At 41.2% G+C, this 25,096-nt stretch overlaps 1 protein-coding gene across 7 annotated transcripts in view; it reads right to left on the bottom strand.

Annotated features, from left to right (window-relative positions):
• LOC121178074 (receptor tyrosine-protein kinase erbB-4-like) overlaps nucleotides 1-25,096 on the bottom strand; it is a 242,733-nt gene that overhangs the window by 114,424 nt on the left and 103,213 nt on the right. For all 7 annotated transcript variants that reach the window (XR_005893457.1, XR_005893458.1, XM_041032583.1 and 4 more), the window contains exon 3: nucleotides 6,605-6,791. Coding sequence is in view for 5 of the 7 variants with exons in the window: in XM_041032583.1 (XP_040888517.1) it covers nucleotides 6,605-6,791 (187 nt within the window). In the remaining 2 variants the exon portion in view is untranslated. The remainder of the gene's footprint in view (nucleotides 1-6,604; nucleotides 6,792-25,096) is intronic.

Below are 25,096 nucleotides of genomic sequence, written 5' to 3'. Positions count from 1 at the left end.
GAGTAAGTTTGATTAAGTCACGGCTATTTGGTTTGGTTGGGTGGGATTTCCAAGGACTGCTGGGTGGAAGTGCTGACTCATTCAGCCTCACCACCCACCACTTTCACTATGAACAGAATCGGGGATTTTGAGATAGATTAGGTGGGAGGACCACTGTTGCTTCTACAAAAGATTAAAAAATTTAAATTTTGTCTGACTTCAACTTACTCACTGTAATATTTTCATTCATTTAATTACTGGTGAGAGTTTTTTAATTTCTTCAGAAATATTGTAATTGTTTGTCTGCTTAAGGCCACGTTTAGGCTGAGACTTTTTGTCCTTAAATGGGATTTTCAGGTAGTTTGAATTTGCTGATCCACTTTTCTGGACCAGACATCCATATATCCATTTGGTATATTCAATTGCTCAATGCTTTGTTCTCGGGTTTCTTGAAGACATTTCTGTTAGACTTCCTAGTTACCCCATGCTAACTCCCTAATGACATGAGAGAACATTTAACACAGGGTTTGGGAGGCTGAGGTTCAGAAGGAGGTTTTTCATCACTGATGTTATACAGTATAATGGGGTAAGGCCCATTATCGCTCACCAGGGGTTCTGTCAGGTATGTAGGTAGCTCAGTTAGCCAAGGTCAGCTGAAACTGACCTACAAGATACAGAGTGTCAGCCAGTGAGAGTGAACCCTAACATCAAAGAACGGTGCACAGGGCAGCAGACACACTGCCCTGGGGGACTATTACCATTCCATTAGAGATCATTTTGCCCTCTTCCAGACGTGCCATAGCCACTAATGGAGACAAACCCGAAGCCCCCTGGGTCTCCTTGTCAAAGGATTTGAACAAAAAACACCAACGGCAGCACAGTGCTGACAGCACAACGCTGATAAAACAGAGCACAAGCATGGCATTACAATGACTTCTGGGTGCAGGAGCGTGAAAAAATGGGAATTGGAAATAAAGAGATGAGAAAATAAACTGTGGAGTCAGACATGGCATCCCATTGTGTGTCTGCATGTCAATGAATGCCACCTTTTTTTTTTTTTAACAAGATGCGCTTTGCTGTGTTATCTTGTCTGTTCTTCAGAGGAGACGCTGAACAACAAGAGGCAACAGGTTATTGTGGTTCTTCTGGCTGGTCTATATTTTCTCCAGGTGACAACAGAACTGAGATGACTCAGGAATATGCAGCAAAGATGATTTCCAACCTGGCTTGCCATAGAAGTTCATATCTATGAGACGCCTGTTGCATTACATTATATAACACTGGAGTGTTTTTTGTTTTCAAAAAGGAATGCTGGTGCTTTGGTCTTTCAACATGCCAAAAAAAAGGGGGTAACGATGAAAGAAAAAAGCAAAACATTATTTCATAAGCAGACTGAAGGGCTCTCTTGCTTTGCAGATCCACGACTGCAGCATTTTCTGGGGTAGCAAAGCAGCGTTTGAAGCTGGGAGATATGTTTTAATCATTTGGCGCCTTAATGATGACACTGGATTCATTATTAATGGGCCCCATTCCTCTACTCTCCCTCTTCCTCATAACAGTCCAGAGCAAGCGTGGGTATTAGCATTAGCCGCTTTTGCTCTATTTGATCTTTCTGTAATTACACCACTTTTTGGAGATCACACCACAAGCTTAATGTTAAGTAAAGAGGCCTAGTTAAGTAGTTTTTTTTTTTCTATACAAATTCCAAACACAATTACCATGGTTCCTTTTCCCCCTTTTCTTTAGTTTAACAAGAGGGAAATCAGGAATTCTTCTCAAAGCAGGCAATCCATATGAATATGGCCAGGCGAATTCCCTAACATTCAATGTGTGCAACTGTCTCTCTCCCTTAAAACTTGTGAGATGAGGATGAGGTGGGAAAAAGTTAAAAATGGAGACAAGCGTGAATGCATAAAAAGACAACTGTCTTCATGTGAGCCGCAGTGCAGCATGATTCTCCTTTCAGGTGTGTGCCCTTTTCAAATAAGCAGAGGATATAATATCTTTGATGTCCTGGATCTTTATACTCTCCACTGAAGGGATTTACTGTATAGATCAAATTCAGCCTTTATGACGCCCCTCAAACTAACACTGAAGAAAAAAAGTTTGCTAATTCTCAGTAGCTGAGAAATATAAAAGAGCAAAGACACTTTTTCTGATTCTAATAAAACTAAATATTTACTTATGACAATTGGTGCAGCAAATAAAACCATACTGTATCTATCTAAATAAGAGTATGCTTTTGATTCCCTCCCATTGCACTTTGCATTTGCATGCTTATTAAATATGAAGAAAAATCTCCATTTGTTTTGCTGATTTAGCTGAGCAGAGTGACTGTGAAAATGAGAAACTGCTTAGAATGCTTGTAAACCGGTAAATCAATAGTTGTGCTCAAAAAATGAAGATGCACATTTTTAATTATAATGAAGTCTATTAATCAATTCATCTCAGCAGCAAGTGCTGCTGGTAATTTGCCCTAAATGCATTCAAAATACTCACAAAAATGCTGCAATTAGCAAGACAGCAGCAGTGAATTATTAGCTTTAAATTAGAGGGTGCTTGGGTTGTTGCCAGGTTGTGAAACCATCACTACAGTACCAGCGAGCTTTAAGGAAAGCAAAAGAGGTGAGAATGGCAGAGAGGTTATAGGAGAAAGAAAGCGGGTGGCAGAAACAGGTAATTTGCTTTCTGCACACGGGCATGGGGGGCACTGCTGCCAGATGGGAAGTTGGAGCCGGAGCTCTCTTTGGGGCACACTGAGCCATTTGGCTCCCATCCAAATGGGCAATTTCACAGGGTAGAAAAAGAAATGCAAAAAAATCTCAACAACAAAGCAAAAGTTAAGCAAAGAAAGGGGGCAAATTGGATCTGAAAACCATTTCACACATGTCACCCCATCAGCACCGAGAGTCTTCTGTTGGTTATTATCACCACAGCTACGCAGCATGGGGTAATTAGCACTGCAGTGTGTGGTGAAGCATGTTATATGTTTGCATGCAGTTTGTGTGGCTGTCGATACATGTGTTGTGTATGTGTGTTACGAGTTATTTAGGCTTACAAAGAGCTACGGAGGCATCATAGGGTAAAGCTGAACAAGTCGATATCAGAGGAGCTTCTTTGACACAGATTACTATATATCCCTCCTACTATAAAGACCGCACAGCTGTATGCATTCTGACTCTGCAGCCAAATTGAATTCCACGCTTTTGTGGACTCCCACTGTGTACTGAATCCATAGAGGGATAAAGTAGCAGTGAAGCTGTTGTTTAATGTATTGTGTGCAGCGAGAAATGCTGAATATATTCTCGGTCAGGCGTGTATATATCCCCTCTAGATAAGGTGGAAATTGCGGTGGGCTGCAAAATGAATTACAAATAAGTACATTTCATCATGCACCTACTAAATGTGTGTGATAGCCTCCATATCAGCATTAAAAAGGGAGAATAATCAGCTGGCCTAATTAACGGTTTAAATGAGAGAATACTGTATTTACCATTTCTTTTTTTGTCCCAGGCAAAGGAGTGAAGGGAATCAAGAGGAACAGAACTGATCCATATGCATGACTGGGTCTTGCTTAATTGCAGCAGGGTGCACAGGGATCAGATGGTATGGACCAAAGGCTAGCGATCTGAGGCACCATCCTGAGTATGTGCTAAAATAGGAGATGTGTGGAGTGCCAGCCAGACAGGCAGGCAGGCAGGCAGGCAGGGGGCTGGTGGAGAGCCTGAATCGCAGCGGTGAACCAGAGGTAAATTCTGCCTCTGAGGATCAACACAGTCTCCAAAAGTTTCAAGAAAAAAAAGAGAAATTGGGAGATGTAGATTATGCATTGTGGACATAAATAATGCAAGGTATACCATCCTGCACCCTGAAAGAATTATCTGAAGATACCACAGTTACTATGTGCTATTCCAGTTATGTCAAAAAAAAAAAAAAACCAAAACATCTTGGTCTTCAAAACTTGGTCATTCTATAAGGCAGAAAACAGCACAAAAGTAACTGCATCACTGCCTCATTTCTGGAATCTTATGACGTGCACTGATTATGCAACGTTTTAACTTCAGGGGAGACAAAATAGTACAGTAAAAGAAAAAAAGACCTAAAACAAAACCCATCCTAGACAATAAGGTTTGACATTCCCTTTTGTATTTTGTGCATGATCCTTTCAATCCAAGTTATCTGTAGCGTAGGAAAGGTCTGCAGAAAACACATTAATTAGCCCAGTTTTAAAAATGACACGAACACAGAAGAGAAGGTCATGGGAAGTTCAGGGTAGAAGGAAAACAAAGACAGAAAAAAGGGCAACATGAGTTACCAATCATGAGTCATTTGGGGATAAAGGTCCACTTATGAGTCCCTCTCTTCATAGGGGTGGTCAAAATGGAAGGCGTCCTTCTGCTTTACCAGCTTAGGGTGTCAGCATGCCCTTAAAACTCCCAGGAGTCCTTTATCATCATGTTCAGACTCTATAAAATGCTGCTTATTACACTAAATCTGTCATGTGCTTTAATATGGATCACTGTTTGATCTCCCACCATCAATCACAAAAACAGTCCTGCAAAATCAATGGCATAAGAGCCCGTGATGAATTTCTGCTGTCCAACTTTCTCAACAATGATGGCTTTTCTTATCATTGTATGGGCGTTCAGGATTTTACTACGCTTGCTGAACATTTGCTGCATTTGTACGGTTGATGTAAGGCTGATCCAGGACCGCAAAGACACATGACTTGTGTTTTACGCCACAATTAATTTGGTTCCACTGCGAAACGTGTGGCACAGAATCAGCAGCAGTAGGAAGCGCAGGATAGATGTAGGATAAATTGCAATGCCCACAGGAGAGCACTATAAAGTGGGCAGATCGATGCAAGCCTTGGGCAAAATTCAAGAAAGGGGGATACAGCAGTGGTGTCCTGGTTTCTTGGCAGTTGAGGGCACATACCACGTAGTTGGTCTGTGGAGGGATTGAGCCCAGTTTCCTTGTTTCATGCTCTGGCACTCTCCTCTGCAATATCGGGCCATAAAACTAACCTTAAAGGTGCTACATGTGGCTGTTTTTACATTGTTAAATCATTAGATTCTAACAAATTAATTAACTAATTGTCAAGAGGACTGGCAGCTTCTGCATGCATTTGCTTTTGTTCTTTGGCTGTACTGTGAAGGACATATGTGTTGGACATGATTTTCTCCGTTGGCCATGATGAGATGCTCTAAAAGATTTTGCTCCATTTGTGCTGGAAGAACAGTGCTCTTTCTCTGTTTTTCTGCCACAAAGAAATCCAGCAAATTTTATCCAAAATCTGACTTGATAAAACCAAAGAAAATGCCAATGAGGCGTCCCATTCTGTCCTTCATAGTCTAGCAGAAGGATGCTCAGCACAATTTCTTTTCCTGCATCCCCTTTTTCTTTGTTCACTCCACATGCTTCATGTACTGTACATCTTCAGTTGGACATCTTCATCTTTATTTCATTCTTTATCCCCGACCTTCATCTTGTATGTGCAGCTTTTCTCTGTTTACCATCTTCTCTGTTAGTCTAGACAGCGAGGAATCAGATAGAGCAAAAAAATTCTGTAAAAGAAACAGAGTGACCCTCAGACTGCTGCTCCTCAGATTATTTGTGACAGTTGTCCCTCAGCCAGTGCTTCTCCTATGACGGCTTGTGCTTTACTCCTGGAGCGATGGTAATGCAGCCGCCAAGACAGAAACAACAAAAATGCAACACCTGACTGCTGACGTGCTGGAAAAAGTGAAACTTTTATCAGGCTGACTGCCACTGCAGCTCAGTCTGGGAGGATTATATGTATGATTTATACAGATGATGAGGAAATTGGCTATTTGGAGAAAATTCTGGAAAGAGAAGTGAAAGGAGATTCAGCAGGAAGACAATGAAGTGGATACTTTAAAAATGAATAAAGCCTGTAACAGAAGACAGCGTTTGCCTCTATTATTCTGACTGGAGCTGGAAGGTCACTCCTCCACAGGGTGAACCCAAAATGGCAAAGTTGAACTGATGCAGAGCTCATGACTCAAAGGTCTGACACCAAGATAAAATTAACGCAGACAAAAGCTACCCTTTGCAAATACAGTCCACTTTAGCTTATGCCCTCTCATATAAAAAAAACAGCTGATCCATAAAACATAACAAACATAAAGATGCCATGACTGGTTCCAAAAACTTATTCCACGAAGGAAGTCAATTTTTGAGAGTGTAAACAAAAATGTAATTAATGGGAAAATTGGACTTTTCACAGACATTTGATCCTTCTGTATAGCAACACAGAAGATTAATTTGTCAGGGTAACAGATATGTAGCTTCAAAAGTTGAGTTCCAATTTTGTGATTTAATTAAAAAGACCCTGTTAAATCTGTATATGTGGGTGTAAAAACAAGTCAAACACAAGCGTTTATAATGCAAGATATGGCAACATAAATTACAGTGTGCTGAAAAATGTATCCCTGATTCACAACATGAGTCTTTCATTCTCATTTTTTTCTCCATTTACCTCCTAAAAGCAGAAATAAAACAAAAGAACAAGAGACAAATGTGCAAGAGTTTTACGCTGACATGTTGATTATATGCAGCGCATCATTAAATATTTCAATACTCATGCCATCATTCATACCTGTGAGGTTGCGCAGACCCAGCTGTCTCAGGCCGTAGTACCCATCCCGCCTGTAGTTGAGGAAGATGGCCAGGGCGTAGCGACCCTCGTACAGTTTGGTGCCCCGGATGATCCGTAGGTTCTCCAGCGGCAGGTAGTCGAACTGGTTTAGAGCCACCAACACATAGCCAGTAACCTCTCTGATTGACTGTGAAGAAAAAAAAAAAACAGTATGTTTAATATGCATTGTGAGGCTGAGGTTTGATGGCTGCAGGTTTAGAAAAAGATAAGGAAAGTCAATTGAGTTTAATAAAATGCAGTGAGTTCTGAAATTCATTTTACATGTTGCTTCACAAATGAAATGAATACCATTTCCTCCGACACAAAAATGTCATCAAGCAGTAATGTTTAGTAAAATGAATGCAGCTCTGGTATGGTTCCCTAACTTACCCATACCATAGCTGCCGTGTAACAATATTGCAGAAAGCAATGATTTTAAAAATGGTGGCTTTGATTGTAATCTGGGATTTTGCAGAATATAGATGTTCTACGGAAATTAATGTGGATAATGAAACCTAAAACTTGCAGTAGAACAAATCTAATATGACTCAAGTCACTGATCTAAAGTGTTGTTGGGGCTGGGTGCAGATAAATACATGATACTACATCCTGAATTTCACATATTTGCTCCTAACTCTTCCATTTCAGTGTATTTTTTTTTAGCCATGTCTGGTTCATGAAGTATACTTAAGAAGCTAATGAATTCCACTCATTTTCTGTGCGTGGAGCATGTTATTTGCATTTTGAAATGTCAGCCTCATGAAAAATTTGGACATACAGTCCAAAATGATTAAAATGTCAGCTCAACTATAGAGTGATTACACATCGCCTCTGATTAGAGCCTCTCAGCTGTTCTTTAGGGCTTGAGATGCCATGATGGCAGATATGACATCCACAGAGCCAATAACCAATCACCTTTACAAACAATATTTTCAAATCTAAATACATTTGCGATTTATTTGATATCCCAAAAACTCTCAGTTCGGTGTAAATGAATTCCTTTGGTTTTTTTTTTTTTCAAGTTGGTGAGCCTTGGCTGAATGCCTGAGTCACATACACTTAACCCTGTGAGACCTGAACTATGAAAGAATGGTCAGAAAATTCTAATTTTTCAAATATGAACTCTTTATTTGTCCCTTTGACAAAATGTAAAAAAAAAAAATTAAAAAAAAAAAATTCTAAGTATATTTTTTGTTTGTATCACACATGTCAAAACATTTAGAAAAGTGAGGAGTGTCTACCAGGAGTCAGTATACGAGCATAAGAGTTCATCTAAAAGGGTTAAATGCAAAGTTTATGCTTGATGGTGATGCAATGAGTCCCAGAAATGTGGGTATCATATATGATACGTACGGGCTCACAGGGTTAATATAGGGGAAAAAATATTTCCAGTGTGTTGAGTGCCTTGCTGAAGAGCATGGCAGACCTCAACCATGAGCCACACTATTGTGCATCGACTGACCTTTTCAAAAGTCACAAAAAATCAGGCTGATTACCTCTGTGCTATGTGCTTGATGAGGCAAATTAATTCAACTGCAACTTCAGGCTGAAAGATGGGGCCAAGGCCAGCTCTTTGAATTTTTGAATGTTTTTATTTTAACTCTCCAGAAAAGTCCTCATGTCCTCTCCCCTGGGGTCATCTCAGACAAAATAAGAAAGAGGGTAAAGGTCATCGACGCCAACAGGTCAACAGATAATTGCCCTACAGAGGAAAACTAAGAAAATCTCAGCTGACAGTCCTATTCATCAGTTTGGTAGCCAATCACATTTTTAGATATGACATCTTAATCGGATACTCAAGCTAAGCTTGATGTGTGCGTGTGTGTATGTGTGTGTGCATGTATGTTGTGTGTCTTTTCAAACTTATTCCCTTGTTGCTACAACTCCGTCTCTGTAGCCATGCAATATTCATCTGAGTCACTCAAACAGCAGCACAAGCTTCCTTACACATACACATACACACACACACAGAAGCTCACAAAACAAGCCTAATTAGAACACTACATTTAAAAGTGGAGGGGGAAAAAAAGGAAGCAAATCTGCTTACAAGTTTCCACACTGACTGGTACAATGGAGGCATCGTTTGCAGAATTTGGCAAACAAAATTTATTCCTGTGGCTTTTTTTTCCTTCTCAGTTTAGTCAATTTTTTTCAACAGTGGTCTTTATATACACAGGTCAGGCCAGGACGGCAGGTGCCACCAAGAGGGTCTAACACATACAGAGATTACTGTCATTTCCCTGTGTAGGCTCCAGTTTCCATTGTACAGGTACTAAGACCAGTAGGAGTCACTAGTGCAGCTGCAAGGACATGAATCCTTTGCTGGCTTCCCACCAGCGAACACAATAAAGCTGACATTTACATTTTTAAAATCGGCTTTTACTGAATTCTTACATGTGAGCTCAAAGCAGTAGAAAACTGCAGAAAGCTGTCAATGATCATTAAATAGTGACCTCACATTTAAAGGCATTTTAAATATCCAGCAGCAGGGAATGACGGAAAAAGTTTCCAAAGCAACGGGCAGCTACAGAGACATCCTAATGACCAGAGACAGGCCAGTAATGATGCAGATGATTGGTTAGAGGGGAGGGAGGACATGAGTAATGTGAGGTTTGATTGGTTGCTGACCCCTTGGGGGACACTAGTGGAGACTGACAGTTAGGACGCAGCACGTGGAGTGCCTGCATTTCAGGATAATAGCAGGTAACTGAGATTAGCTTCTATATTGAGCGCTCAGCAAACACTGCGCACCTGCCAAGTTGGCCTATTGTAACACTAACACAATAGGAAGGAAACAGACAGTGGAGGTGCTTATTAGCAAGATTACAATGTGTCAATCACCTGAAGAGAGAAAGAACAACATAATAAAAGAGCAGTAGAATCCATTTCAGTGGAGGCTTTGATTAGCATACTTATTGCAAAAAGGATTTCTATTGTGAGGTACTCCACTGCCTGTCAAAAACCCCTTGGTGAAATCATTTTCTGTCAGATATGTTTTGAGGATTTTTTTTTTTTTTCAATGTTTGTTGCAACTTGTTGTGCAACTTCATGCAACTCTATGCAACTTATGACTCAGTCTCTAAAACCAAAGTGCAAAGGAGAGGCTTTTTTTTCTCTGGGGGCTTGCTGATCCAGTCCCGTGGTTGTAAGTCATGCTGTTTCATCACTTTGACCCTACTGCGACCCCATGTTTACTGCTGGGGGCCGGGGTGCCTTGTGAGCTCGCCCTGCTATCATTAACTCCGCCGTAACCCCTAGGTGCCTGCCAGCGGCGCTATGACTAGGAACGCGGGGAGGCCGCTCCATAACCCGACCCAGCTGTAGGCATGCACTCGGCTGCTGGCAGACTCCACAGTGCTTCCACTGTGCCCCCTTCTCCCTGCCAGCCTCCGGGACCCGCTGGCAAAACCAAAGAAAAACTGTTTCCTTGTTGCTTAGCAACCGCAGGAAAGCCTTCCAGCGGGAACGAGGGAGAGCAAAGACGGAGAGAGCAGGCAGAAGAAAGCAAAGAAAACAGACTTAGAAAGGGTTTTTTTGTTGTAATTTAACTAATTAAATTAAAGGATTACTCTGCCCTTTCTCAGTAATTTTCTTTTGCTTTGACACTATTTAATTTCCCTCTGTTGCCATAAATAGGTTTTTTTGCAAACGCTTTCTAGATCAATATTTATCTGCATTCCTCTGTGCTGGAGGAGGGAGGAAGCAGGGAGACAAGGAGGAGGGAGGTCCGGAGGGAAGTAAACACAAGCACCTGCATTTCCCGTCCTGCCGCATCAACTGCGCTCTGTTTCAGAAACACAAACACAGAAGCTGAAGGATGCAACTTGGAGAAGCTGTCCACCGCTGCCTTGTGGGCGATGTGCTCAGACTTAACAAGGTGCACGGTGGGCAGATAAACTAATGTGTTTCCTTTGTATTTTCTTCAAAAAAATATACACTTAACAAGGTGAGTGGGAGGGCTAATTTGTACCAACAAGGAGCATGAACTCTCGATTGCTCACACACACACACCTCATCCCCTTAATCCTTAGAGTAAAATAACCCTTGGAAAAAGTGATTATAGTGCTTCAAAAAAGGGAAAAGGAGTTAAAATCTTTACATAGTCTGGCACAAGTCCAGGTCATTATTTTAGATACCATTTCAGCTGGATCGTTTGATTCCAGCTTGACTCTGATGGATCAGAGTGTTCTTCTGTTGTGAGAGACACAAAGGCTTTGTGTAGAACTTTGCCTTCGTCTCTGTTCCACACTCACACATTCTGAACACACATTGAGGCCTCATATATTGTTATATGTGAACATAGAAAAAAAAACAAATAAATACTGCCACAAGGCACAGACAAGACTTTGTCTAGCACAGGTCAAGTACCCATAATGCACTGCAAGTTTAAAGTTTCCTCTAGCTATTTCCTCCATCAATCGCATGCAATTAGTGGCCTATAGTGGAGTGCTCAGTCAAACAGAATCCTATGCAGTCCCGACAGGCTTGTTTTTTCCTCTCTTTACCTCTGGGCGGAATGTGAATTTCACATGTTGGTAAATTGCTCTTTGTGTCTCTAGGATACATTGCACTGAGGCCAAGGCAGGGGAGCCAAAATGCTTTATTTACTGAATACCACATAATCATGATGGAAGGTGCCTGTGCTGTCTTGGAAACAGAAACTGCTTGATATGAGGCAGAGTTGCTGTGCTCAGGCACCTGTAACCCATTCAGATTATGTGGAAATGTTTTCAGTGTCTCACAGTGTGAAGACACAACTATTCAGCTCGCACTGCACTATACAGTCATTCTAATTTGGAAGGACTATTTCTATTCGAGGCAGTACTGAAATGAGCCAACAATTGTTTTGCAAAGTAAATTTTATCAGTTAATGAACTGAGACCTGATTGCTGGGACTGTTTCATGTCATAATTCAGCAACAGTTGGTAAAGAGAAAGCAGAAGCATTAGAGGCAAATACCGAAGCTGGATTAAAGATGAAAAAAAAAAAATAAAGTGACTATTGGCTCACCAGCATTCGGGAACCTCCAGCTATAACTCAAATATGACTTAACAGACACTTATGTAAGCTAATCTACCAAAATGCATGATGTTTTTAGGCTATTAGCCTGTATGTCTAGAATAATTTATTCATCCAACTTACTTTGCGAATACTCAGGAAACCTTGCCAGCACAGCCAATAGATTTGCATACAAATTTCTCCAGTTTCAGTCTTCCCAAGAATCGCCTTTGGGCATCACCCCAGATTTAGAGAGAAACGCTGCATTAGAGAATTTAAGAGGGGTTTGAATTAAAAACATCATCACTGTTCACTCTGTCTGGTTACATGTATATTACATGTATAATGCAACTGAATTGCTCTCATTTCACAGGACAATCTTATCTTTTTTTTCTTTTTTTTTCCATCTTCCACTGTACTGTTGAATGGTTTAATCCAGTGGCTCCTAACCTTTGGGTTGTGGCCCTTCCAAAGGGTCAGAAGGTAAATCTGAGGGGTTAAAAGATGATTAATGAGGTTGGAAAGAAGAAAAGTTCTGTTGCACTAATTTGTATTCATTGTTTAGGCTGAATTGTTTGCTTTTCTTGTGAAGTATTGGATAATCTCACCTTCCACTGATTTGATTTGACACCCACGTACATGTCTCACTGTCAAAACCTAAATAACTCATTATCATGAGATTTGTATTTTGCTGTGATCTAACATTATTTTCCCATTTGCAGATGTCACTGAGTACTCTATCCAAGTGGGTTTGTTTTCATCATGGGGTTAATTCTCTCATATTTATTTTTAAAAATGTAATCTAGTCTGGTCTCTCCCTCTCACAGTGTTGCTTTCATCAGGCTAAGCGGATTTGGATAGACTCCTAAACAACATCAGTGGGGCGAAGCATCAGGATCTCCGAAAAACCATGGCTTTGTTATCTCAGAATAATGAGATATTTAAGTCCTGCTCATGAGAAAACAATGTTTGATACCTTGAGATAACAATGTAATTCAATTGTTATCTCAGGATAGCAAACATGAGCACCACAAAATTGTAATTTGTCATCTTGAGATAATGAGATAGTCAGACATGATCATGTGAAAGCAGTTTGATATCTTGAGATAATGAGACAATTAAGTTGTAATCTCAACACAACGGGCCTAAAAATAGTAGGAGTTGCTCTCGGTTTCCATACAAATGCAAATATTACACAGAAAGAATAAAAATGTTGAGTGAAAAATGGCACCACAGAAGAAGAAGACATAGAAAGTCAAAGTGAAGGAAAAAACAATCTATAAAGAAGAAGAAGAGAGAAGTTTAGGGTTAGGAGGTGCAGTGTGGTGAAGCATTTGCAGAAAGCACACAATGATAAGAGGAAGGAAGCGGAGCACAGAGGAGATATATTTTAAAGCATAATTAATAGTGCACCTGTTCCTGTCATCTGGATGAGTGAGAGTGTAAATGAGGTAGATGGCATGAGAAGGAGTGATAGAAGGAGGAAGGATTTGGCGAAGGAGGGAGGAAAGGAGGAGGGGTGGGGGTACAGGAGGAGGGGAGGGATAAATGGGAAGGGGAAGGCACAGCAAAATGGAAAAGGAGAGGAAGCAGGGGGGAAAAGGCATCACACAGGGAGGAAAATATAACGACACCATTATAAAATACAAGAGATGGGACACATATTATGGTGATTATGGCTCATTTCCATACATATAGAGCACTCTGCCAGTGAGTCAAGGAGAGTGCAGTGGCGCATGTCAGCGGCAAGACCGCCGACTCTCAACAGTTTGATCTTAGCGGAGCGCCGACGCAATCTGACTCCTCCATAAGGCAGCAAAGTCAATGGGCGGGCAGGGACCTGTTTACCAATTCACGTCAATGAGCTCTGTAAGAGAAGTGTGCACTCCTTCACCTCGTGCGACTGTTTGGCTGCTAAGTATGCTGAGAGCACTCGGGTGTGACATTCAAGATTTTGAGAAATCCTGTTTAAAAAAAATCAAGGCCTTTGAGAGGAGGGTCATTGACTTTGAAATAAATGAAAATCCAGACGCATGAAATGTCACCGTGAAAACGACTGAGTCATTTGGTACAGGTATTTGAACAGAGTTTAGGAGATTTTTCTTTTTAAAGAACTTGTAAGGAACATCTCAAGTTTGTTGATAGTACCCCGAGGAACTCCTGCGAGATGAATCAACAGGGTGAAAAGTGTGCAGGTGGGGGGAGGGTGGGGCTTTTGCTCACTTCAAATGGAAACCACATCAAACGTGGTGGGGCGAGTGTTTTGAACCCACACATCACTTTTCATGTCGGTGGCACACAGCGGCTTGAAATCCACTCCCTTTCAGGTATTTTAGCTTCTCCACCAGCACATTAGGGGAAAAGGAAAGTCAATTTCTTGCTCAGCTCAATCAAAAGACTTTAATTGGACAGGCTTTCAACGGAAGAGTATCTATTCTCACACAGTGTCCTGAATCAAGCTATACCATAATTGTGATCAAATACCTGAAGGCTCTCAGCTGAAATCAGAAAAAGGTTAATGAAAAGGGGATTTTTATTCTTTTTTAAAAAAGTCAGGAGCTCGCTCATCTTCAAGTATTGTATTCCTAGTTTTCTTCATTTGGACAGTGAGCACGTAGAGAAGAGACCAAGTTTGATAGAGAAAACTGGTGCGTGAGGTGGGAATTTATCCTTATCTCAAGTGCAATTTCCTTAAGTAATTAAAATTTAAACTTAATTTAAAAATATTGATTGATAAATGCAATAAAGTCTATTAAAAATTGTTCTATACAGTTTTTTTTTCCATGTGAGATCACAATTACTCAAGGTGCCACTGGATATACACACAGACATGTTTCAGTTTTAACACTGCCAGCTCAAGTGTTGACAATGACTTTGGGATGACAGTGTGTGTGTGTGTGTGTCTGTTGATATCCAGGGGTGTGCCTCCAGCAGCAGCTATGCTACAGGCTTTCGGAGCTGATATTTATTGTCTCAGACAGCCCGACAATCTCATATAAGCCTGTTTCATGAGTGGCGTCCGTGAGGCGTCTGTGTTGTCAAGACACATTTACAGTAAAGACCCTGACTCGGAAATTAAAACTACCAAAGGGGAAAGTTTGCAGAGCATTAGCAGGCAAAACTAAAAAAAGTGACAGTGCAGTACAGTATCTGATCCTCAAGCCGCAGTGAAAATACTAATACATAACTCATGAGGCGAAGCTGTTGTAGCAACCCAGCAACAGTCGTACGGCGTATCGCATTATGCTGTAGCCTTTGGGGACCCTACATAATGTAGTTATGTGACAAAGCTAGTGCACGTCAGCCACAGGCTGGCTTCTGCTCGCTTGACAGTGGCTATGGAGGGAAAAAGTGTGAAGCATGTTATCTCCTATAGCACCTAGCTTCTGTATCTCATATATAAGTCCCTCATTATTCATGGTCATCGCAGCTTAGGACAGAAATTTCGAGAGCTGGCAGGATCCCCCAATGGGAGGGGCCAATCTGCCACACAAGGGGCCCGATGAGTCCAGCAAGAGGAGAAGATAGGGGGAGCACAGTGGCCTCTGAGGTCCAATGTCAGTTCACTACTCTGGGGAAGAAAAGGCGCTTAACGGCCTTTCTAAGTGATGGATGATTGGGCCTGGTGCAGAGCTAGGATGCAGCCATAGGCAGACAATACAAGACTTTGCTTGTATGATCAATTTATGTCAATGGGAAAAAGGACAAAAAGGCATGAATTCTCAGAGTGGAGGGTGGTGGATGTATGGAAAGAAAATAGAAGTTACAGGTAATGGTTGTGTTACAAGAGGCAGCTGAGGACATGAATAACAACTATAATCTTCCATAATACTGCTGTTTCCTCTTATATATACAACATACTTCCATGCACAAACTAAAATGATTCTCTGTGTGTGAGAGTAAATGATAATATACAAGCAGGTGATTGATGTAATAAAAGACACTATTTCAAACGGAATCAAACAGAACAGAAGGTAAATTATAAAAAAAAAAAAAAACATGGTAATTAGCTATGGTTCATTCATTCAAGTCTCTCATATAAAGCACCTTGCTCTCATATCAGGCAAAATCTGTATATGATGAACATACATGTTATTCTGTGTACAGCAGAGAGCAAAGGTAATTGAGCTAGAACACGTGAAACAATAATTAACACTGGATAAAAAATAGTCAGCACACTAGAGGTCTTAAAAGTTCAGCTCAAAAGCTAAATCAGTGAGGTCTGACTCTTTTTCTTTTTCTCCTTACTGCAAAAGCAAACTGCAGAATTTGTAAACCACAGATACATTCAGGCCAGGTAAGCAAGCAGCTGTGGGACTGATTACAACCATGTCAGATTTGATCTGTCTTGTCTCTTCATATCGTGTGTGCGTAAGTGTGCATGTGTATTAGTTGGAGAGGGTATTTGTCAGCCATTTTGCCTCAGCCGAAAATGATGGCAGTGGCGTCGTCAGCGCTTGTGAGGCACGCCACGTTTCAGCGCTAAACTACTTCATTACTCTGGAATCAAATTGCCCTAATCGGAGATGGATGTCCTGATTTGTGGCAACACAAGGTGTGTGTACATCCGCGTGTACGTGTGTCTGTTCGTGAGTGTGCATGTTACAGGTGCACTTGCCAACATGCATGTGTTTTTACAGGGGGTGGGTTGGCAATATAAATCAATTTGACTACATAATGGAATCTGAGATAAAGCGCACATGACAACTGCCAGTTACAACACAAGACTGCTCAATTTAATAGATCATGTACAGCACGTAGCAAGGCTGAGGCCTAAGCGTCTACCTGGATGAATAAAAAGACAGAATGTACCTTAACCGTGTGCTACATCCCTCACACTTCACTGCAGGTGCATACAGTAAGTTATCTTAGCCAATCACCAACTGCAAAAAGCGATTTCCTTTCTCTACAGGGGGCTAAACCTCATCACCACAGCAGCCTGAAGGCATCATTCCTTTTATAGGCCCAAATCTCACACACTCTGATGGATGATGACATCAGTCGCGTGTTTGGACACCTGTCAGACAATGAACGCATTCACTTACACCTTCACCACATTCACAGTGTCGTGACCAGAAAACGGTGTCAGCCATTTCGTTTTCATCTACGTAGTGTGTGTTTGTCTTAAACTTCAAATCCCCCTCTGATAAAGCCTGCACAAAGGACACGTTTAAGGATGTGTTTCCTGTTTCGTTGCCTGCTCCAGCAGACTCACAGGTCAGAGTTCACCTTTGTTCTACTTCGATTGCCTCTATGCGCGCAGACGACCGCTGTGTTTGGAAATGGAGAGCTCGTTATTGTGAGGTGTTTCATCATCATGTTTTGTACACTATTGCACTACCAAACAACAAACTGCAGCATTGCACACACCATTTTCTGTAAACACTTAAAAAAACTTCTTAATGAGCCTCTTCCCCTCCCCTCCTACAAACTCTAGAACAATCATGGAGCAAAAGGACAAAACCTGCCCTGCAAAAAAACTAAACTGCATAAAACTATAACATTATCTGTACAATAATGTTTTTAACTTTGTGATGAGAGGCATACTTTCAGACAGTGGTGCAAAGTAGGTCCCAGCCATCAGCAAACACCTAGTACCACAGTAGATTACTGAGCAGGACGGAAATGCATGCTATAAGTTTTCAGCCAGTATGGAAATACCTCCACAGGCATAAGTTGAGGAATATAGTAGAAGAGTGTTTGCTATTTGCATACTTATTTTAAGAATAGGTACAATATAGTAGGTAATAACAAACAGTATGGACTTGACAGCAACTCTAATGGAATTACGGTCAAGTCAGGATAGTATAACAACAGCAGAAAGAGAAACTAATGTGATGGAATAAACAGAAATATTCTCCAACCACCTCGGTTGATGTCTGGCTCTATGACTCACTGAGGGTGGTGTTGAAAGATGGTTTTCTTATGTGATGTTTAGAAAGCTGTGATTTTTTTTTATTATTATTATTGTTGTTGTTGTTTTTTTCTGCTTTTTTTTTGTCTTTCCAACCCTTACATTGTTTTTCTGAACTGACATAATTAGCCTGTAAGCACCAATCAGGCTGCATCTCTCAGAAACAATAGTAATCCAACCGAACCACCCTCAAACACTGATTTTAAGACATTTATTACAGTAATCTTTGGAGTAAAAACTGCATCTTTGAACATCTATAATAAAGTCCTTTGTACTCTCCAGGAATCTGTCTCTGCTAAACAAAAGTGGAAATCTTGAAATCTTATTAGCTCCTGTCACATGATTACCGCAAAATGCTTTTGTTGTTTTCGCTCCATGTTTTCTGAACTCTGTTCAAAATACAAGGATATAAGGTTTCCACCAGTTGTTGTTCATAAGGGCTCACGACATCAGGGCTGGGAGTGAGGGGCCCCAAACTAACACAACCAGACTCACACTAACTTACTAAAACACGGAGACAGGCACACAAAGACATCATGAGTCACATAATGTACACATATCATACACACACAGACACGTGCTAACGCTCACACATACACAGTGTAAATGTCACTGAGGAACGCAATCTGTTCCTTCCACTCAGCATGGCAGGAGCAGCATGATGCAGAGCGTATTTTCCCAAAGCCAGCTGTGAGAGGCAGATATTAAAAAAGCATTGGGAGAAGCAATTTACACACACCCATAAATTAATCCGTGGCTAAGATGCCCTTTTAATATCTGAAAGGTGGCCAGGGGGACGAGTGGGTGCTCTAAATGGCAGGATCGGTGTCACAGATGCGACGAGCACTAAAGGTGTCTCTTAAGACTGCACTGGCAGTCACACACTTCAGATCCAAAAAGCTATGACACCAAGCTGAATGAGAGCGGAGCCAGGAAGGCAACATTAGCACACTGGCATTAAGGTATAACACCAACGATGGCATGCTGGGTCTGTCCCATGCTTAAATGAGCGTTCAAGCGCCACCTGGTATGAAGGGAAACTGTACTTAGTACTTAGTTATTCTTTGTTACTGCCCAAGACAAAAGCTCCTATTTTTTTAAGAGAAATAACACAAGTTTTAGTTCTGCTCTAGTTCTTGTTTTTCTCTCTAACTTTCTCTGAAAATGTTTTCTCTTCTTTCAGCTTCTTTTTTACCATCTTTGCATCTTGTGCCACTGTCATTACCCTAAGAATAATAAAAATGTGTGCCAATGTGAGACTATTAAAGATGCAGAATGATTTGCATGCACATAATGTGCGACTCGGAGTTCATATTCAAACACACCACTTTAATCAACACCGGAACTCTAAAGAATTCAACTTCTGTTTGATACACTGTATAAAGTGCAATTGCAAAAAAATCTTATAAAATATTGTGAGTCCCGAAATCTTTAGGAATGTCATAAAAATGCAATATGCATACATAATATATCCTGCAGCAATGATGCGCTCCCTTCAAAAAGGCATATGATCTCAGCACGGTTGCACAAGCTCTGCTAAACCCAGCCAGACATGAAATTTTTCAGTCTTGTGGACTGTTCTCATTTTGTAACTATTCATATGTTAGTAGCTTAGATCTGAGGATTTCAGAAAGTTCATGGGAAGTTGTGGGAGCGAAGACTGCGACAAGAAAAACTCCATTATTTATTTGTGTTTTGCAGTGAGGAGCTATTTTTTGGCCCTGCCTCAGTCTTCTCTACAGAAGTGTTACGCTGCTGTTTGTACTCCCTCTGTTTGGACTTCTTCTCAAAAAAGATGAAGACACACAGCTGTGGAAAGTTGTGTTAGGTTTAAGGTACCTGAAGTTGTAACCCCAACTGATGAGTTGATAAAACAATTTCCATTAGCTGGTATGTATATCAGGGTTTTTAGACAGAATAAAAAGAAAAACATATGGAAAATTAGCAAAAACTAAGGGGAAATATGTTGTAATTCTGGCAAACTATTTCATACAGAAAATTAGCAAATTGTATTAACATGAATATTTCTGTTGCACTCAGAGAGAGGTTTTTGGGAAAAGCAAAGAGCGTATCCATATCTGATGCAAAAATTTATGAAAAAAAAAAAACTTATAGAGATCTGGTGTGTGGTGAGACTTGAACTTCCACAACTGCACTCTAACAGCACTCAATGAGGGAAGGCTTTCAGTTGTGTGGGAGTAAATAACCTCTATAAAGCAATAAAACTTGTATTTTAATGGGAATGGTGTGCTGAGCCTCCCAGCATTCGCCGTGATATAAAAAAAAGAAAAGAAAATCTAACTATAAATACTTCCGTCTCTTCGATTTACGTCTTTGAAGATGGAGACCTGGATGTTGTCATTAAAACCCACACATCAGCAACAGCCAAGGGATAATTTCAAGACATGAAATTCAAAATAGCGCTCACTAATAAAACTATTTGCACCTGGTAATAACATAGCTCTAGGTGTGAGAGAAGAGAAATGCCACAGTGTTTGACACTCAGTGAGTCAAAGTGGGAAATGATCGGGATTGGTTGTAGAGGAGGGGAAGACGCCGCAAGAACTTTACCCATTCCTCTCGGCCCCATGCATCTGCCACCATAATTTGTGATAATGACGGCATCCCAGCAGGGCCACTCTGCGCAGAGTGATTCGGAATTGATTTAGTGCATTAATTACGCCCCTGTTACGCCGGTGTCATGGACAATATTTTACAATTTGATAAGCAAAAGACGCGCCGTGGGATCATTTTGATGAATTGCGAGGGTTCGGTCGTGGCACGCTTTTATGGTCGTACCTTTTAATTTAACGGTAATCACTTTCCCCCTCCACGCTGTGGAAGCAGCAAGACTTTAATTTCACCTCTGAGACCTCTGCTCTGCACCGTGTCTGCTTTGATCAGGCCGACAAAAAAGCAGGCATGCAGGAGACCACACACACACTCGTGTAGAGATGAATAGGTGAACAGCACAATCAGCATGAATACTAGATGGCAGGTTGTGTGCATGCTAGTTTAATGTGTGTGTGTGTGCGCATGCATATGTTTCCATAATATCCACTGTATGAATATGTGTGTGTGTGTGTGCATCTATTCTGGTACTCTGGCCCCTTTGCACCACTGTCTGCATTGAAACTACAGCTCTCCTGTGCTGCAGGCTAGACAACCAGGAGCCCAGTAATGAGTAGGAGCAGTGTCTCGGTCGTACCACCTCCCAAGCCCCCCTGGGGACACAAGACACCCCAATATCCAAACTCCCACATGAGCCAGGTCCAACAGTGGCAGCCCCAAATTCTTAATTTGGCCTGTTCATCTTTACAGTTTTGGAAAAACTTGTCGACTCTGTAAACAACATGAGTGTGCCTGCATATTTTATGTATGCTTCTGCTTTACTTTTACAACTGGTCAGATGTTGCAGCTGATACAAATTTATGTTCTCAGTGTATACATTTTCAAACTTTTCGGTTCTAGATAATATAAAACTAGAAATATAAAAACCTCTGCAGTATCAGAGGTTTTACATTTTCCTTTTTTTATCTTCTCCTTTTGCCGGTGTAAAAATGGTAGAATTGTACAGTGGCCTGGCCTGACGGACAATCAAAAAAATGACAGAGCTGTCTATGTTTATCTATCAAGATGGTTTTGGTTTTCTGTTTTTGTTCCTTTGTGGAATATCTCACCCATTAGTAGTTTAATTCTTTTCCGTTCAGCATACTTTGCCATGTTTGAGCTTTCCCACCTTCACTTCTGGTTAACAAATTACTCAACTGCAGAAAAGAGCTACACTCTGGAAAGAGAGCCAAAGGAAAAAAAAAACATAAAATGAAGCAAAGAATAAAATGTATTTTTCTTCTCTTGGACTTGGACGTCTCCATTACCCCACAATTAACGGGCTATAAGATACATCAGGGTAGCGCCACTGTGATATGGCAGGGTGCTGGCTGGTGCGAGCAGGGTGCTAATTTTCCCAGCATTAAGAGCTGTAATTATGCCGACGCTGCCGGGCACCCGCGAGGTGCTAACAGCCTCCCGTTCCAGGCGACAGTCCCAACCTTTTATGAGCTCCTCAGCTGGTTCAGAGGCTAATGAAACTGTACGATTCGCCTGCCTAACACGCCCCTCTCCAACTGTCGCTCGGGATCATGGTGTCATTATTTGGTGAAGAGGCCTTGTGACAGCCATTGTGCCGCATGGAGAACAATAGTGTGAAACATCTATAGAGAGCAGGTAAGAGAGAGGAGCACTTGACCTCCTCACTGACCTCGTCCTCTACCTTTCAGTGTCTCTCCATGTAAATAACATCTCTCACGGCGAGAGGACAGTTCTCTTCTCAGTGTCACCCTCTTCTGCAGCACAGAGTCCGAGGACACAAAGAGGGATTCAGGAAACATTTTAGGTTTTTGCTGAGGTGGAAAAGTTGGTGTGGACAAAAGAAAATACAACAAATCGCAATGCAAGCAGAATTTGAACTGGAAATGAAGCATGCTTCTGTTCATTTGAAATTTGACTCTCTATCTTTTAACTGAGTAATCTCACAATCTGTGTTAGACATTGCACCCATATGTGAACTTAAGTCTACCACTCTAAAAGCCATGGACATCGATTTGCTGCTATAATAGTCTCCACTCTTCTGGGAAGATTTCGCACAAGATCTAGGAACCTGACTGCAGGGATTAGCTCCCATTCAGCAACACTCAACAACATTAGTGAGATCCAAAGCTGATTTTGGCAACAGGGCCTGGCTCACATAGGGCCTTTCAATTCATCCCAAAGGCGTTGGATGGGGTTGAGTTCAGGCCTCTGTGCAGGCCAATCAAGTTCTTCAACACCAGACTTAGGTGCTGTCTTTAACATTCAAACCTAAACTTAAAACCTAGTCAGTTTACTGCTGCCTATAACTGAGCTGCTGTCCCTGCAGGAAAGGGCCGGCCCCCAAACTGTTGTTTCCAATAATGCTCCAAAATATTATTTGCTCCAGCATGAAGATTCTCCTTTACTGGAACTAAAGAGTCGAGCCCAAACCATGAAAAACATCCCAAGATCAAAAATACACAAAAGTATGTGTCCATTTAGTGCATCATCAGGAACCAGATGAATGGCAAACATCGCTGAAGGACAGACGTGTGAAACAAGTGTGACAGAGTGGAGTCTGAATTACTGCCTCACAGTAAATTAATAGCATAGGGTCACACTCTTCAGACAGAGAGAAGAGCGATCAGATGAGTGCTGAATAATGACACACACACACAGGCAATAATCTCTGACTAGCACTCTAATCTCCGTAGGTTAGAGCAAGGACAAGAGAGGAAAAAAATAACACTGCAAGTTTTAGCTGACGAAGAAATGATGCAAAGGAGGAAGGATGGAAGTTTGTCATGATATATGAACATTGCCTCTCTGAGATAAACATTTATCCCCTGCAAGTGTATCCTGTGACATCAAGTCTCTGCTAATATAACATCTACACAGGACGCTACGAGTAAACGCACAAAGCACACACATACGCTTGTAGTTTGCTGAGCATATGAGGCAGCCGAGCGGGAAACGCGTGCCTCCACAACAGATTTCTGAGGATGTACACTTTGAGAATAGCTGAGCTGCAGAATCACTGAGTGCTTTCATTTGCAGCTGAAACACAGCCCAAGGAAAATGGGAAGCCTTTGGTCTGAGGAGTCTCTTTTCTCTCCCCTCTCATCTCTTTTTATTTTCTTCTCTGCTCTGTTGCTTGGCTGTGCTGAACTAAACTCGAGGAGCCACATTACCCACTCCTTTTTTTTTGTTTTTTTTTCTTTAAAAGGGAGAGTTTGGAAATGAGCGCTGGCTAAAAAAGCTGTATCTCTCTTTACTGTCTGTCTCTTGCGGCTGGTGTTTGCCAGAGATAAGCTTAGTAAAGAGTGTCTCTGTCTGCATGTCGACATGGAGTATACACCTCAGTGACCGCGTCATTCATCTCTCTTTATTGCTGAATTGTGTGTGTGTACAAGCGTGTGTGCTTGTATCCCTAAGTTGTGAAAGATTCAGACCTCTGTGGAAAAGTTTGAGACTTTGACACACAATGCTTTGCTGTACAGCTCTTCCTGGCTTTATGGATGGACATCCCCTGTCCCTCTGCTCTCAGCTGCAGCCCTGGCATCGTGCCCTGTGTTTTGCAGCGCTAGCTGCCAGATTGATCCGGCTTTAATGAAGAGTCCTTCAGCCTAGGTGACATCATTAGCTAGTTGTGGGCCATTGTGGGCCACTTGGAGCGGATCCCCGCTTCACTTCTGGGAAAATGGGTCATTCTGAGTGACAGACAGACAGTGGCCAGGGGAGCCGGCCAGCAAACTAGACAGAGGGGACAGGCAGCACGGTGTTGCCCTTCAGACACCTGCGTCTGTATTCACAGAACATTTTATCTCTCAACCAAAAGTACTTCTGAGGAGCCCTAAACTGCTTTAGTGAGGAGTTCTCACCAAGAACCCAGATCTCAGGCCGAGCTGACCCTGCTTGCTAAGAATTTCAACTCGCCCCTGCTGGTTTTTGACTGGATCCTACTTTTCCCTTCTCCTTTATCCAAACTTAGGGTGGACATGACTGCATTGCTAAGAAAGCCAGTAAATATGATAAATATCCAGCAGATTTTCTTCAATTTTTAAAGAATTAAATGGACAAGAGCTGAAACAATTAGTCAATTGGGCAATTATTTTGACAACAAACAAATCATTATTGCATTTTCAAGCAGAACTCTGTACATTATCTATTTACAGTTAAATTATTGTGGAACATGTTTCAGCTTTGGGTTGCTGGATGGAAAAAACAAGTAATTCTATGATGCCACCTTGGAAATGTTTTATCATTCTGACATTTTTCAGGGATTAATCAAGAAACTAACTGCCAAATTATTGAAGGTAATGAAAATGATCATTAATTGCATTTCTAAAATGGACACAAAATCTTATTAAACACAACTGTCCAAATTCATTATAATAGCAAGCACAATAACAAAACCTAATCTAAATAGTAATTTTAAAAAATCACCATGATTACTGTCATCGGAATACATCATAACCTGTCATAACCTTATTTCCAACTGAAATCAAAACACCTTCACAATGTCCCCAGGCTTGCTCTTCAGTTCTGCTATAGAAAATTCCTGTAGAAAAACCTAACAGTTTAATGCAGGACACCAATTTCCCACAAAAATATCATGAATATCATTGAATATGCCAGAAAGAGGTTGTGACAATAGAAAACCTTGCATTTCATTTGGATTCTTTCCATTTTCTGCATCTGATGGAGACTGATGATGAGTCAGGTGACCTCTGTATGTGTGGTAATTCACCATGTGTCAACAAACTTGACTGAAGCCATGAAAAGCCACAAATGCTTTGTTGTTCTCAGCCAAAAGTGATTTCAAATGTGTAAACGTGGGGCCTGGATCGAACAGCATTAAACACTTTGACTTGAGCTCAGTGCCATGGGAATCAAAGGTCAATTGAGGTCAAACACATAGAGTATAGTACGACTTCACACAGCTCTTCAATTATTTTGTTATGTTAAAA

This window comes from Toxotes jaculatrix, chromosome 24, assembly GCF_017976425.1.
Source record: "Toxotes jaculatrix isolate fToxJac2 chromosome 24, fToxJac2.pri, whole genome shotgun sequence".
Classification (NCBI taxonomy): Eukaryota; Metazoa; Chordata; class Actinopteri; family Toxotidae; genus Toxotes; species Toxotes jaculatrix.
This window is presented reverse-complemented; position numbering and strand designations above follow the sequence as displayed.